Source organism: Idiotropiscis lumnitzeri, chromosome 4 (genome assembly GCF_059441095.1).
Source record: "Idiotropiscis lumnitzeri isolate Australia: NSW breed Sydney's pygmy pipehorse chromosome 4, RoL_Ilum_1.0, whole genome shotgun sequence".
NCBI lineage: Eukaryota > Metazoa > Chordata > Actinopteri > Syngnathiformes > Syngnathidae > Idiotropiscis > Idiotropiscis lumnitzeri.
In genome coordinates, this window is record NC_142394.1 from 6,237,298 (window position 1) to 6,254,004 (window position 16,707).

At 39.8% G+C, this 16,707-nt stretch overlaps 1 protein-coding gene across 1 annotated transcript; it reads right to left on the reverse strand.

Annotated features, from left to right (window-relative positions):
- Positions 1-6,673: 6,673 nt before the first annotated feature.
- On the reverse strand, positions 6,674-15,684 carry LOC148337946 (uncharacterized). Its single transcript, XM_088294048.1, has 6 exons — positions 15,526-15,684; positions 13,870-14,265; positions 11,654-11,771; positions 10,707-10,821; positions 10,386-10,617; positions 6,674-8,593 (listed from the first exon to the last, which is right to left on the reverse strand). The coding sequence occupies exons 2-6, from the start codon at positions 14,033-14,035 to the stop codon at positions 8,436-8,438; spliced, it is 789 nt and encodes a 262-aa protein (XP_088150174.1). The 5' UTR covers positions 14,036-14,265; positions 15,526-15,684; the 3' UTR covers positions 6,674-8,435.
- Positions 15,685-16,707: the final 1,023 nt, after the last annotated feature.

A 16,707-nucleotide genomic window follows, 5' to 3' on the forward strand; every position in this document is an offset into this window, starting at 1 on the left:
CGTCCAGTGTTGGAGTGGTTGTTTCCCAACCTAGAGGTCGTGGGTTCGATCCCCGGATTGTGACCATGTCGACGTGTCCTTGAGCTAGATACTGAACCTCCAGTTGCTCCTGATGGTATGTCGTCAGTAGGTATATGCGACAGCAGTGTGCAGTACTTTGAGTACCTTAATAGGGGGAAAGGCGGTATACAAGTGAAAGACCATTTACCAAGACCAGCATCTGACAGATCTCGCTCGTGCTTGTTTATTTGATTGTTATTGTTATTTTGCATGTTTGGTTCACTGAAGACTTGAAACTGTCCTTAGGTGTGAAAGTGAGTGTGAACTTTTGATTTTCTATACGTGCCCTGCGATTGGCTGGCAACCAGTCCATTGTGAACACCGCCTCCATTCCTCTAATGGGGCACAGCGGTATACAATGGATAAATGATTTTCTGGAACGACTGCCTACGCGTCATGCATGGAATTAAACAACCAAGTACATCTTTTGCTATGTGCCTATTTCTGAAAAATGTCTCTCTCAATTTGGCACCCCCACTGTTACGAAACAGGGGGCATTCCAGTATTTAAATAATAACTCCCACCGCAATGACTTGCTCCGGCCCCATGATATGATTGGCTAGGCGGGGCAAAGATTTAGTGCCACTTTCATGAAACGGCTAGAAACCAGCCACTGGACGATGCTGTCTGAAGCACTACTAAGCAAAAGAGCTCCCACAGTGGGGCCTTGTGTTGTTACCTTGTTTTCAACATCAAATAGCTTTTGAGAAATTAAACTTCTTTCATGATCACATACTGTGGTGTGTCCGCAGAAGCTCCATTTCCCCAGGCAGTCCTTAACCTTGAATGAATCTCTTCTGTTTGACCAATCATGTGTATCTACCTGCCGATGACCACACTAGATGGTGTAAAAAAATGGTGGGATGGAACGAGTACACCTGAAGATAATGTTACTTTTATTACTTTTATTTTCCCGAGTTAACACAAGTAGTATCAACTAAGCCAGTCTTCACGACTTAGCAAAGCTAGCTCTAGCTACTAACAGTTTTTTTTTAATATCTTAAGGGAATTTGGAAGTAGTATATTTTTTGCACAAATCCAGCTTATTTTGATCTATTTGAATGAATAATTTGATATTTGATAACTAACATGAAGCTCAATTTAACAGCAGAAAAGAACCGCAACTTTTTGTTAAAGGCTCAGTGTGTATAATGTTTTAATTTTTTAATGTTCATTTATTTTTAAAAATCCAATATTAAACATATGAAAACAAATGTATTCTATCACATCTATGTGAATTAAAAAAATATATAATCATAGGTCTAGTGATCACAAATTACATTACATGGGTCACGCCTCACTGTACAGGACGCTGACTTGTCTTGCTGCAATCTTTCTGCTATGGTGACCAGATTGCAAATTTCTGAAAATTGCAAACAAAATTGTGTTTAATGTGTTTGTGAGTGTGAATTGCTGTTCGTCTATGTGTGGCCCGCCATTGGCTGACTAACAGTTCAGGCTATACACCGCCTACTGCCCCAAGATAGCTAAGATAGGCTCCAGCATGCCCGTGAAACCTTGTGAGGAAAAGCGTCTCAGATAATGGATTGACGGATGTTTTTCTTTGAAAGACACTCGACCCGACTGAAATATCTTTGACATAGTTTAGCTACTTTTGTAATTTTACTGTAATTCAGCTTGCTGCATTTCAATAGTGGGTAGCTTCAGTTTAGCAAAGCTTAATTTAATGTGGTTTAGCTTGTAGCTTAGCGCACTACAATTTCCTTTGAGCGTGCTCACTAGAGGGCACTTACTATTAGCCAACATCCTCCATGGGTGCAACTTCACTGTTGTCATGTTGAAGCCTAACGTAAGATAAGCTGCAATTAGTTTGGTTCTATGCACAGAATTAGCATTTTGTAAAGTGAGAATAACTGTCTTCTGAATTTAACATACAGCAGAACAGTGCCACAATTGCAAGGCTTTTTAATTCTTTCATCTGTGCGGTCCAAAGTGGGGCACGGTATTTGGATACCACCGCCTCAAATGGCTGACATATATTACACCTGATAATCACGGGGGAGTTCCACATTGTGACAAGCGCAACTAGCTAGCTCACGAGCTAACAGGCTCCTCTTGGCCAGTAGGCAGGCGACGTTACCTCATCACTTGGTAATTCCAAAAACATCACCAAGCTGTTCCGTAAATTGTCGTATAAAGGGAAGACGCATTTTTGGGGTGCTCATAGGCATAGCTAATGAGCTAACTGCACGCTGTAATAGCAGGAATGGACCTCGTTATAATTACTGAGTAACTCACGATCGCGCTATGCTATTAATCAAAATGAAGGCACTCAAGTCTTAATCGATGGGTGCCACTTCAGCCATGCCCCAAAAATCTGGAAAATTAAAATGGTGAAAAAGAGTTCAGTTCAATCTACTGTTGTTCCTGTCCGTTGCACGTTTAGCTTTTATCTTTAAGCACATATATGTATTTAGAAACAAATCTGAGAATTCTTTTTGCACCGTGTTTAGCAGCATTAGTATACTATAAGCTACAAATACTTGAGTGCTTTAAGAAGTTATTGACGCAGTTGTAAATATTTTTGTATTTGTGTATTTTGAGTCGTCCATGCGCCACTTACTCACATTGGAGCGCATAAAGAAATATATGGAGAGTTGTTCCTTGTAAATCGCTTGCATGAGACAAAACCGCCCTATCGAACGGCCAATTTCGACAAGACAATATATTAGGGATGTGATGTGCACCCTAATTGTTGATCCTTGCGGTATTTTGATGAAAACATGTCACAAATCATGTTATAAAACTGTCTTGAACTGCGAAAATAAAACATAACAATGTGTCTCCTTTGGGGATTCAAAACAATTTCACACATTTGGCTGCCATTTTAGGCAAGGTCAGATGGCGTTTTCTCTCAGAGGTAATGTGTGCACAAAATTCTGTTAATCTTTAGCCTGCTGCCGGTTGCAGAGGGGAGAAAAAAAAAAGCCACCGTGGCTCCAGGAAGTTAAGCAAAGCACGCTGATAAAGTCTGCCTGCCTGCAGGGATAGTTCATCACGGCCTCTTGTCACGCCATCTCATGATGCGGAATCGATTGTTACCACCGAGGATTCAGCTCGGAGCGGGCTTCGCTCCTCCATTTGCATCACTCTAAAGAGCGTTTCCTTTTTAACGAACAGATAAATCATGTACTGAGCTGTAATTCTGCTGGATTTGCAATGAATACACACTACTAATGGGTGATTAAAATATCACTTTCAATACAGTTTTATTAAATGGTTTGTGGTAATCCCTGTAAGATATGGAAATAAATATTTAAACAGTTTACTTTGTCGCAAACAAAATCAAAACAGGAATTGTGCTGAGGCTATGGAGTTCAGCTGAAATCTGCTGTTCTCGGAACACAAATGATATGTTGATGTCCTTTTTCAAATCAAACTTGAGATAATTTTGATGTACTTGGTATGTGGATAGAAAAGTGATGATCTTCATTGTGGGGGAAAAAAAGTGCAACACGGCTTTTATACACAGTCTCGATAACTTGTCATGGGTTTGCAATCGTGTGCGAGTCATCATCTATCTTAAGGCGTTTTTTGAGCAAATATTAATAGTTTAAATAGAAATGTTTAGAGAGCAGAAATGTTGATGTTTTTATTTGTCTTTTTTTGGACAGAAAATTAAATTAAAAAGAAAAATAGAATCAATTAGAGACGTCGTGATGATTTTAACAGAAATATTGGATACATTGTGACACTGTGAATGGCTGGAGACCAATTCAGGGCTCACCAGCCACGCTTAAACGGTTGATGTTAACATTAGCTCAATTATCTGTGCTAACTTAACAAAGTGCTTGTCTTTTTCATGCTCTTCACAACGTTTCCATCACATGGTTGGAAAAAACAAAACAAAAAAAAATAGCATCCAGTATAGGTCAGGCAATGTCGTTTCTTTCCTCCATAATGTTGTTAGTCAAACATTCATGGTGCATTGACGGCAATTATTCCATCTTGTCGAGCATCGGTGTTTTCAGTGTGCTCGGAAAGTACACTCGGAAAAGTTCAACGTTGCCTGGAATGCAAAACAAAGTTCAATAAAATGATAATTGATATGCATCATAACAAAATAAATGGCATACAAGTACAAGTCGAAACCATCTGACGTGATTTCCTGTGCTAATCTAATTGGATCTGTACTGCATATCGGATCCGTCAAACGTGAGACAACTGAAGCATTTTTCTCATGAAGAGTGGGCTAAAACACCTACAGACAAGACTCATTAAAAGCTACAAAAATCATTTGATTGCATTGATTGCTTCTATAAAATCTTAAATTAAAGGCCCTATCAATTTTGTGCAGGCCTGTTTCATGAGTTGATTTTAAGAATAATTATGTTCAAACAAAATTCAAAAGTAATGTCTGATTTTCAGACATGATTTTTTCAGACAAATTTTATTTAGATTCAAGTTATTTCTGGGTCTTCTGTGAGGTTTTCCTTCATTTTTGTCTACGTGTGTGTATTGCACTGATCTTAAATCAAGTTCTGATTGTCTCATTTCAGAATTGATAATTGACGTAAAGTTTCAATATTGAACATCAAATGCGTGTAAGACAATTGCTGAACTGACGGAAAATCAATTTGAAGTTGCAGTGTTGACAAAAAAAAAAAGTGTGCTGACATGACCTTTGAACCACACAGCCTTACACATCATCTAACAGCTTTTGGTCGGGCCAATAGAAAGAAGTCCAAGTCCCAAGGAGAAGGGTGACCAAGAACATCATCATCATCATCTGCTGACTGTTCCTTAAAACCCATTTGAGTGTTTTTACTGATATAGAGTAATAATCGTAATAAAATAGTTTGAAGATTGATTGCAAATTGTTAGCTCCATTATCCTAATCTATTACGAGGCCAGTGTACCTAATAAAGCCGCTCACGAACTTCAGCCCACCGCTCCATCCAATCCCAATACCACTAAGACAAGCCGAAGCAATTATTAATACTTTTGTCGTTCAGAAGTTGGGGATGATAAGTATTCGCCACCAATCATCTAACCTATGCGTAGGATGTGAAAATGGATTGGGCAAAGCCTTTTGGACTGTATTGCACGAAGAACCCAAGTTATGTAAAGATGGACGATCAGTTTTTTTTTTTTAATTATTAGTGGCTCGCCTGTGTCCTGCATAGACGCATTATGCATTTTTTGAACAAGTTCAAACACTTCCCTGGTGTCTTTATATGAGAACGGCTGTTGCAAGTCATTGTGTCTGCCATTAGCTGACTTGATAAGTCAATCAGATATTTACCAACTCCGTCTTTGTCAGTAAATAAGGTGGGGAGGAAAGGCTGATTCTAGTGACTTTTAAGACATAATGACTTAAATATGGCGGCCACCGTAGACAAATAGATGCAGTCAGTGTTTTAAGCATTTTTTTTTATTTTTATAAATGCTTTGTAAATTGTGCACGTAAAAGTAAGCAGCATCCAATAAAGACGCTATACACAATTACGATACAACATTAAGTTATGATCTCTTGGGTTGAGTTCCACTTTAACAGGAGTTTTGGCCTTCTGTAGCTCTTTCAGGACATGTACTCCTTTGGTATTTGTGTGTTTGACTGTGTGTGCCACTAATTATCTGAAACGTGAATCAGCGACTGTTGCTCTCTTTTTTTACCATTTCAATGTAGCGTGATTGGTAAAACTCCCAGAGCCAAGATACCACAGTAAATAGAACAAAAAGTACATTTTCCATCACATATGGATGAATTTCATATTTTAGCATGATCTGTATGTACTCACATGGTTAAACAGATGTAAGAAATAACTTGTTATATCTTATGTCTTATCTCTTTCTCCGCAATGATTTCCTACATGGTTGAAATAAAAATTCAAATTCCAATTGATGCAAGGAAATGGTCTCATGTGTACAATATGTGATCTTTGACAGGTGCTTTGTCACGACACAAGAGAATGGTCCCGATTTCTCCTTCTGGGCCAAAGAGACATAAAAAACACACCTGCAGACTCTTGCCTCTCATACTTGATATGTGCACTTTCTAGTGCGGCAAAGTTGACCGCTCTCTCCACAATGCCTGGCTGGGAAACCCTACACTGCCCTGCTAAATATAGTGGGCCTTTTCACACTGCGTGCGTGCGTCCAGTCACATGATCTAAGATATGGGGCGGACGCGCGAGCACGCGCGCTCGCACGGACACGCACACACGCGCCAAATCCTGAGGCTGAGGGTGTGGAGGTGGTGAGGGAATGCTATGAGGAGCTTTAATGAGTCGGCTGTGACGTGTTGCTTCCCCGTGACCCAACTCGCATTTGCTCCGTCTCCCCGAGCGTCTCGCCCTCTGTCTCTGCGTCTTAACCACATGCTAATCAGCTTTATGTGCTCTCTGTTTGATCTCTGGTGGGCCGTTTTCGTGCTGAATAGATAATCATTGTGCGAGCCGGCCACTATCAACAACCTCCTTGTCTAACCCTATCAGAACCCCCCCCACCCACACACACACACACACACACGCGAAACACACGAACACCCCGAATGCCTTCCTGAGACACAAAACATCAGTAAACTATATAATAAACTCACGTATTGCATTATTTTTTTCCATCAAATAAAACAATTTAATGAAGACACGGCTAATATTTAAATCCAGTAGAATGCAACACTTAATACATTACAATACAACTTTATTTATGATCCTTTTCCACATTACTCAATGGCAATGCTTGTTCATGCCATGCTGCAACACATTTTGTTTAGATGTTTTTTTTTTCTGGATCACCCTAAACTAAAGGGACAGTGTAGTTTGGGCTGTAAATATTTGAGATTCATGGTTTGATCCCGGCTGTGTTCACCAGTACACTTGACAACAAACTTGCCCATGTACTAGTGTTTTCTTTGCCCTTAATAGTAAAACAATTCATTCACTAGGGCTCATTAGTAGAACAACTACATGTTACTAGTGAGGGAAAACTGCATTGTAGTTGGCAATTGTATGCTACGAGTACAGTAGTAACATTCTAATTATCCTTCAATAATAGTACAAATTGTGTCAGATGTCAACTTGTGCACGGTTCTGCCTCCCTTGTAACATTCAATAGTCACACTTTGCATGGACAATTTAGCGCAAGTATGATTTCTAATAAATGCTGAATAGTAAAGACTGTATCGTACTACTAAAGTGTAGTGTGTATTATATGCATTGCTAAATTGGGTCTGTAGCTAAATAAGGTTGCCAGAATATCAGCAACATGCCTTGAATCCGCTTGTGCAGATGTAGTAAAAGTTTTGGCCAGTGAGTGTAGTGTAGTGTATACTATGATAGGTCCTCTTATTTTGTCTCTGTACAGACTTTGCTCTTTCTTTTTGAGTTTGTGTCATGAAAGATACACATTCTGGAAGTAAAATAAATTGTCACATGCAAGATTTCAACAATCAAAAAAAGTACAATTACATTGACTTGAGCTGTCCTATTATCTCAGTACATGCGCTGGAAATCACAATTCCTGGGTCAGTGGATTCAAACCGTCATATTGTCAATTCTTTTATCGAGCACTTTAGAGTAGGTTTTTCAGATCTGGGTTACATACAAACTTACGTTTTCAGAAAAATGGTTGTCGTCATTTTTGAGGGACAGAACCAGTAGAAAGTAGAGAAAGGAGCACGAGGTAGCTTGAAAACACATCAAAAACCTGTTAAAATGTCTGAATGCTCAATCGTTGTTACCCCGAAGGAGAATGTGAATCATAGTTGTCACAAATTAAAAATAAAGGCTTAAAAGGTGTTAAAACACAGCACATGCACAATTGGGTTAGATTAATTGTTTTTTTTTCCCTTATAACTACTTCTGGTACATCCTGATTCATAAACTAGAGTGAACATTGAGGACCAAATCAAAATGATTCTGAGGTGTAAATGGATCCATTGAGGCCTTTATCCAGATCCTTACAAAACTATAAAGCACTCCTCTGTGGTTTCCTTATGCCAGCAAACTGCAAAGGTTTTTGGAAACATGTTTGGTATTTTCTTGTGCAATCCCATAAGCTGCTACTGTTTTACTATTGCTGTTTTTTTTCTCCAAAATGACAAAGACAAATCAACAAACGACATGATGGTTGAAGACTTTTGCAAAGACTGATTCTGCAAAAAAAGAAATCACCATAAACACATGTAACGTCATCCAATTAAGACAAAAAAATACACTGATTATGAGATTGCATTTGAATGTTTTTCTAGATGGTGATTGAGCTGTATTTCTCCATGCCCAATTCAACTTTGGGCTTCTGTTCCGCCTTCATATGGCCTGAGCTGGACCACGAATGTCTTGAGTATGGAGTTACTCTCAGTTCATCAGTCTCTTTGGGGTCACAACATTGTTTCAAGCAGGCCTGGCGGTATGTTAATGGCTCAATGACGTGCTTTTGGTCAGTAGATGAGCAGGTTTGGCAGGTAAAGTAGGCTTGTTGAAACTGTGAGAAGGATCCGATGCAAAGGCTTTCCTGAGCTGGGCCACTCTGCCTCCGTATTCTGATTTATTCTCTTGAATGCTTTCGCCATCTGAGAAGGAAAGTAAAGAAAGAATGAATTCACTAATTCTGGATTTGATGCCTCAAAAATTATCATGTTTTTTACATTATTTTAATAATATCCAATACGCATTTGTGAACTGAGGAGACACATTTTCCCAAATATTTTGTTCTTCAACAGTCCTGGGTCTCCATTGTGTTTTTTATGCTTCATCGTGATCCACATGTTTTTCAGTGGGAGACAGGTTTAAACTGCCTGCAGGTCAGGTCAGTCTAGTACCTGCACACTACTAAGCCATGCTGTTGTAACACATGCAGAATGTGAAATTTGCGCAAGTAACAATCTGCATCGTCCTTTTTCCTCTTTGGCCTAGAGGATGATTTCTCAACACAATATGGAATGTGGACTGGTCAGTCCACAGGACACTTTTGCACTTTTGCATCAGTCCATCTCAGATGAGTTCAGGTACAGAAATATAAAGTTGAGATACGACTTTCGCTTTCCATGGTAGAGTTTTAACTCACAATTATAGATGTAGTGACTAACTGTGTTTACGGACAATGGTTTTCATTTTTTTTTCTCCTGAACCCATGTGGCAAGATCTTGGTTTTTTATAATAATAATGCCTTTATTAGTCCCACAATGGGGAAATTCGAGATTCGCACCCAGGCCTCCTGGGGAGACTGGGTCCGGAACGCGGCGCCTTAGACCACTCGGCCATCCTGGCAGTGGCCTGAGGGATCGAAGGTCATGGACATACATTGTTGGGTTTTTAGCCTTGCCGTTTTACATGCAGCTTCTCTGAATGTTTTGATGATATTATAGCTCACAGATGATGAAATCCCTAAAGTTCTTGTCTGGACATTGATAAATATTCATAAACTGAGTATTTGCTCAGAGCTCACACAATTAAAAATGGGTGAAAATTTGTAAAACAACATCAACAATTCCTGGGACTTGCAAATCATTGTACTCTTTTTTTTTTTTTAAATGTAAATTTTACAAAATGTCTTAACTTGATTGGAATTGTATTGTAAGAAATAAACAATGCTATGGTCTGCAACATTATTAGTTTCAGTGCTTCAAAGCCTGGAGCAAAATTGCAAAATGAGGAATCCCACAAGGATCCATTCTAAGACCGATACATCTAAATCATGATTTAGTCTATCACGCATTTATGCTTGAATCCATCTTTAGAAATGTGTTGTTTTTGTGTATAATGATGGCACATTTATATATTTTGCCATTAAACAATTAGTATTGGTGGAAAGACTTCGTGGAATTACCCCAATCCAATCGCTGTCTGCATTTCAAGTCAAGTTAAATTTCTATATATATTCCTTAATCACCAGAAAGTTTCAATGGGCTTCACATACTCACAATCGACATCCCCTGATCTTACACCCGACTAACCCCTGCATCTATTATTGTTCTTTATTTTTCTTTTAAATTATGAACAATAAATCTAGTCAATCTAAATACAAACATCAGCATTAAGAACTTTTGTTGAGCAGGAAATGTTCAGCCATGTTTACAAGACAATGACTAGCTAACAAAAATTGGAAAGGATTTTTTTTTCTCTTGCAGCATTGTCAAAACAACCCTGTTAACCCCTGAAAACGCTGTAAGATACATTCCATTCCTGTAGTTGGCAATGGCACAACACTCATGCACATTCATATGACTTTGTTAAGTCATGACACGATGCCGGATACAGTAGGATTCGCCCGCCTTTGCTTTGAATCAGTTTGCATTTTGTGACTATAACAGAAGTGAACATGGGCAATTTGCTTTCACCATCAATCCTCTGTCGTTTTCTCACCTCTGGCCTGTGGACTGACTCGCTCTGTGTCTAACAGCTGGGCTTTGAGTGCTTGTTTGTTGCCATGGCTACTAAGATGGGGCCTGCAGAGAGGAGCCCAGTCGCTGAGGTTGTCCGAGCTGCTGCCTGATTCACTGTCACTGCCCTCGCAGGGGTCTTTCAGGTCGTCATCTGCGCTGTAGGAGTCCATCTCATCCTCAGACGATTGGATGTTTGGCGAGTCAGTGTCATTCTGTCCGTGAAGAGAGCATAATGCTACAATCAGTGGGCGGTTATCACGTTATCCTCACTTAAACAGCCTACACAAACACATTAACTCACAGAAGCGTCATCAGTGAGGGTTAACTGGGTTTCTACTTTAAATCCAAGCTGCTCTGCCTTTTTTCCTGTTTCCATGTCTGCTGTCTGGATGCCATTCATATTCTCACAATGGAGCCTGCGGGACAATAACAATCAGAGAACAGTCAGCAGACAGTCACACCTTTGAATTACTCTTTCAATTACTCATTTAGCAAATAATCCAATAAGGGATGAGTGGACGGCGAGCCCCCCCCCGAACTATAATTTGCTGTTCACATTTTATCAGAGACTATGTGATGTCATGTGGTCACATGCGGTGTTGGAGGAGCGCAAGAATCTAGTATGTGGAATCTCCAGACTGAGGATCACGAGCCAACATGACAGCAAACACAAATTCTCTCAGTATCTCACAAAAGTGAGTTGCTCAGTGATGTCGTCATGGAGGAGTAGAAGAGGATACCAGTGGCCAATAAAGCGCTGGTGGACTTCATGTCCAACAGGGTTCAAAGGGTGCTGGAAAATAATGCTGGCCACAAACTGACACTTTAGGCTGAATTTTGATATTTTCACGTAGGGGTCTCCTCACTTTTGTTGTTAGCTGTTTAGACAATTTCTATGTGTTGACTTATTTTATCTACAATGTTATACAAGCTGTGCACTGATGACTTTTGCAGTGTCATTTCTAATGTTTTAGTACTAATATGTAAATTAACAAAAAAGACTGAGTTGTCTTGCAAGACAAATACATACAGCAGCCATTGTCATCTAATTCAATATTTTTCATTGTCATTATATTTTGCAGCGGTGTAGAAATGCACAGCATCTAATGACCGACAATTATCATAATTATTCTGCAATCATTAGCCATTTCCAACATTGATGATGTGTTTAAAAAAAACAACAACTTTCATCCATATGTAAAAAATATATGAATGACATCTCTTCAATGTGACTTTGTGTGGGCTAACCTGTTATTGAGAAGGCTCTGGAGAAGTTTGGAGGATCTGAACTCATCCACTTCTCCAATCACACGGACGCACACATCTCCATCACGACCGAGGAGCCAGGTCACGTGCTTACTGGTGGCTGCAAACAACAACAAAAAAGCATAACAATTCAAGCATGTCGTCTCATGGATTGTTATGAAGGTTTGTATCCACAAGATGGTGCTGTCCTACAAGTTTATTACTCGGGAAGGCTTTGTTTTTGCTTGCGGTTTATTTCTGCCCCCTTGGCCTTTTAGTTGCAAGCTCTCATTCTTTAAAAGTCCTCTGAGACGAACTCGTATGGATGCGACATTGCTGTTGAGATAGACACACCAGCAGGTAAGACCAAAATTATTCATGTGCTGGCAACATTTAAAAACTAAAATGAAATTTACATTGTGTTGTGAAATTTATATTAGAACACTTCTTCTGCCTCCTTTTTTTTTTTTTTACATTTTGATCATGTTTTTCTCTCTCAGCTGGATGCAATTTCAGAACGTCTGTGTAGCTTCAAAATAATCAAGAATGTGGTCCATTTTCAAAATGTTTAAGATACAACTAAATTTGAAATATTTTTCAGGCCTACTCCCTCAAACACGATATCTTAATACTTTCTTGTGCCATTTCAAGCCAAACGATGCAGCTGAACGAAAACAATTTGACTTTAACCATATTCTTTTCAAGTGTCCCCATTCTCAAATTCACAGTTTCATTCAACGTGCACGCAAAAATAAATCGGAAAAAACAGGAAAAGTGCAGATAAGGCTATTTTAGCTGCTGTTTGATTGTTTGACATCACAGTACATGCAGTAACGGACGACACGACAAATGTTTTCCATCTTATTCGTTCTTTCAATGTATTACACCTGCTACAGCATGCAAATACAAAGTAGCATACAAAAAAAACTGACTTGATGAATAAAACGGTCACTTAAAGTGACAATGAGAGGAAAAACAAAGGTCGCGCTCTTCCTTGTTTTACAGTACATATATCGACGCCGAGTCACAATAATAGATTCTATGCACCCCCTAGTTTAACATTCTGATTAATAATGTGATTCTGGAATATGAATTATGCGGCAAAATTCACCTGTTTTTATCCATCTCAGTGGGTGGCAATTTTGCCACTTGTTGTAGACTAAAAATTAAATCAAAGTTACTCACCCCAATCACCGCACATTTGGTTTTCTGACTTTGGTCATGTAGCATTTGCAATCTGAGCCATGAGCTGGCTTCAGGTTAAAGAAGGGATACAAACTGGACTGGAAATCAAACATATAGAAACAAGTTCTTCGTTTGTACGGTTACTTTTTTAACTATTTTTAATATTATAATGTTTTGCAACGTATATATAAAACCAAAGTACATATGTTATTAAAGAGAATCTTAAATCCCTTGTTAAGTTTTAATTATGTATTTGGTTTATGCCAAACACAGCATAAGCAACAAAAGATGCGTGTTGTGGAACACAAACAGACTTGCTTGCCTCTCAGGTGACATGGCAGAGATTGGGTAAACAAAGACTGTAATTGAATATAAGGTTGAAAGCACAGGGGGTTCGTCAATCTTACTCAGCTGCAAGCCAGTAAACCGATTCGACTCATGCTGATAGAGGCTGTCAATCCCACGCACACACACTTGCACACCTATCGCATAGCTGGACCAGCGGAGCCAGGTGAGGCTCTCCTACGGGACAGAACTAAATAAAGATTTATGTCTGTGAGCTCAAAAGGCCGGAGAAGACTGAATTCATTTCTTTGTGTGCAATCTTAATCAGATTGGTAACTGGATCCAGTGTAATTGGTTACCTGTGTGTGTGCTTGTCTTTCTTCAGTTGTGGTTATTTAATGAAAAGGCATTATGGAACTTTTCAAACAAGCCAACACTGGTTAAATATATTTTAGTTTATGCAAATGTTCATACGAATGTGGATGGTCAGTCTTTTTATAGCCACAAAGTCACCACATTCAAGAATTGACATAATAAACCACGAAGAGTACTGTATAGGTTTGCGGTTGCTAAATTAATCTAGAAAAGGTGGAAGAAGGGGGAGAAAGGTGACTCATTGAACAACCTGGAAATCTTGTCTAAAAAGGCAATGCCGCTCCATTGTGCAGTCATTGTCAAACTATATTGTTTCCCGCGTTCTTGGTGTACATAAGGTCATCTTGATGGATGTCCGTTTTAAGCAATGTTACCTTTCTTGGGCTTTCTCTTGTCTTCTCCTTCCTGCTCCTCTCTCTCCCTCCAACGGCGTATCTGCTCCTCTCTCATCTTGAGGAAGAGGATCCTCTTCTGCTCTTCACTGAGGGCCTCCAGAACCTCTGGCTCCACCCACATCTCCTCCAGGATTTTAGCCAGCATCCTGATGCTCTTCTATAAGCACCACAACAGCCGTCTGATGTAGACTCTCTGTACAGTGGTTCTTGTTTCAGCGGTGGCCTATGATGGCTCACCCCTCCCCTTTTTTTTGTGCTCAGGCTCAGGTTCTCTGCTCTGTGGATGAGGCAAGTATCAGGTAAACACCTGCTTTCCTTTGGCTTGACTTTCCTCCTCGGAGCAGAGGGAATATGTTGGATTCTCTTGAATAGAGGCTAGAAAGATGAGAAAGATAGATGATTGCTACTTCAATGATTGCTCCATTCAAACACACACACACATATATATATATATATATATATATATATGTATATATGAATTCACACACACATACAAACACACACACTGCAACTTTACTGCAAGGTAAACAAGAATTTGAATCGTGACTCACACAGTCAGTCACTCATAAGTAACACCACACATTGTTTTAGTAGTTTACCAACACACGTGACACTTGTAGGTAGCCATTAACAGCCCAGTTAGTTATTACTTGGGGAAGTGCTCAGAAGCACATTCCCGGAAAACGACCTACTTCTTCCTCCTTCAAAGTGTGTCAACAAAGATTCAAAAAGAGCGACTGCAATATAGCCAATAGCATTTGAGCTCTCTGATAAGGCTCAGCCAATGGCTCTTGGAAGGAGGCAAATAGTGTCGAAACAAGTGAAACATCAGTCCCGACTTTAGCGCTTCAGGTGTTGCCACGTGTGAGCCAGATTTGGATTGATAGCATTAAGCTAAAGCTTTCAGCGGGCATGCCCTTTAATGTCTGAGGGCCTCCTGCAGCATTAAGATCATTATTTTATGCCCATGCAAATAGCAGATGCCAATTTGAATAGTCACTTACCTGTTTTAAAGTAAACCCTAATTATCACACATACAGACAATAGTGGTGCTTTGATGTCTTAGATAAAATATATAACCTGCAGAAATTGAAAAAATGCACACGGTCAGAGAGAATGACAAAATCCAGCATCCCGTCATACATTGAACGATAAAGAATAAAAACATGTTTTAAAGGAGATTTACAGATATGTATTGTAAATCAAAGATACTGTATCTCCAAATGTGTCATGTCTGCCAAACACTTAGCAGTCCTCAACCTGCGTCCCAGCTGCTATAATTAACCATGCACAGTCAACATAGTTGCAAAGGGACCTTAAATGTGTTCCCATGTCAAGACAAAGCTTGCCTCTCTGGCTGTGCTCCAACATGCAAATAGGCTCAGATTTTACTTGTGCCTCGGCTCACATGCTGAGAAAAGAAAGTGTGTATGTGCGTGTGTGTGTGTGTGTGTGAGAGAGAAAGAGCCGCAAGGTGTGTGCAACGCATACTGAGAGTAGAGTTTCAAAAGTCCCCCCCATGTGAGAACACAGCGGCAGTTTTCACAGTGACACAGCAGAGTGTGGGAGATAAATGAACTGAGAACGGCAACGACAACAAAGAAAGAAAGAAAGAGAAAACCAGAGTGGACTTACTCAGTGTCTGCCAGCCACCAGCATCCCCTTCTACTGGTCCTAGCTTCCTCTCGAGAGTGGTATGATGGTGTGATGTGGGCGCACAGAACAGTGCGTGTGTGTGTGTGTGTGTTGGTATGTGCGTGTGAGCTCAGTCGTCAGAGGGGTGGAATGCGCTCTCAGCTCTACTCCACCGCATTTATACTCAACATGAGTGGGACGGGCAGACAGTAAAACATTTGTCTTTTCCCTCCTCTTTCCTATAAGCGCCGGCAAAACAAATCATAGCAATATAAAACAAATCAAGAAAATATTTTCAACTACATGATACATCAACATCTCGGCATCATTACAAAAGATGAAAGATTTCATGTTCCACACAGCAGACCTTTTATATACTAATTATAAAGAAATGCATAAAAAGATCTTCGATGTGGCATTACATAATGTGGACACCACAAAACAGGAACTAGTGGGGGGGGGTCATCTTTTCTTATGATTTCATCTGTAACAACTCAGTTGTTGATCTTCAGTCTCCTTCCGTTGTTTTCTTCCTGCAGGAAGTCCTGCTGGCTTTGTGTGAAAGCAGTAATCAAAACACCACATGTGCAGGAAGGAATGCGCACACTTAAGCTAAGCTGATGACAGGTTGCTGGCACGTTTATTAAGCCACCGCTTATTGTGTTTCTCTGTCCTTCCAACTTCAAAATGCCACCATTTTAGAGTCCAGCTAACTGGTCGATTGTTACTCTCAGACTCTTGTGTTGTTGTGGTTATTTCCACTCACTAGACACTTCATTAGGCACACGAGTCCAGTTAAAAAATATTCTGTAGAACAGATGTTCAGTTTTGTCTGTGAAAAAGAAAAGACTCCAAGGATCAACAATTCTCGTACACTTTACATATCCCACTTTTTGACTCCCCGAAATCAAGCCGGCTTCGCCAGTGGTGAGTATGGATTCTGTTGCCATGACAACCAGGGACAGAGCCAGGGGTGGCTGCACTTAACGGCGAGCACCCCAAACTGTGAAGCACACGCGAGCCACCTCAAACATAGAGAAAGCAACTGAACTTCATCACACTTAGAAAATTTTGCAATATTTTACCTTATCTAGCGAAATGTAGGGCTGTCAAATATTTTGATAAACAAGTAATCATTTAAAGATTGTTTAACTTGAAATGTTCCAAATTGTCTAATATCAT

Excerpts from the sequence above, each read along its gene's own strand:
- LOC148337946 (XM_088294048.1), bottom strand. The coding sequence starts at position 14,035 with ATGCTGGCTAAAATCCTGGAGGAGATGTGGGTGGAGCCAGAGGTTCTG. Across the intron at positions 11,772-13,869 it reads CAAGAGAAAGCCCAAGAAAG|CCACCAGTAAGCACGTGACC; the intron begins GTAACATTGCTT and ends TGTTGTTTGCAG. Across the intron at positions 10,618-10,706 it reads CCCTCACTGATGACGCTTCT|AATGACACTGACTCGCCAAA; the intron begins GTGAGTTAATGT and ends CTTCACGGACAG.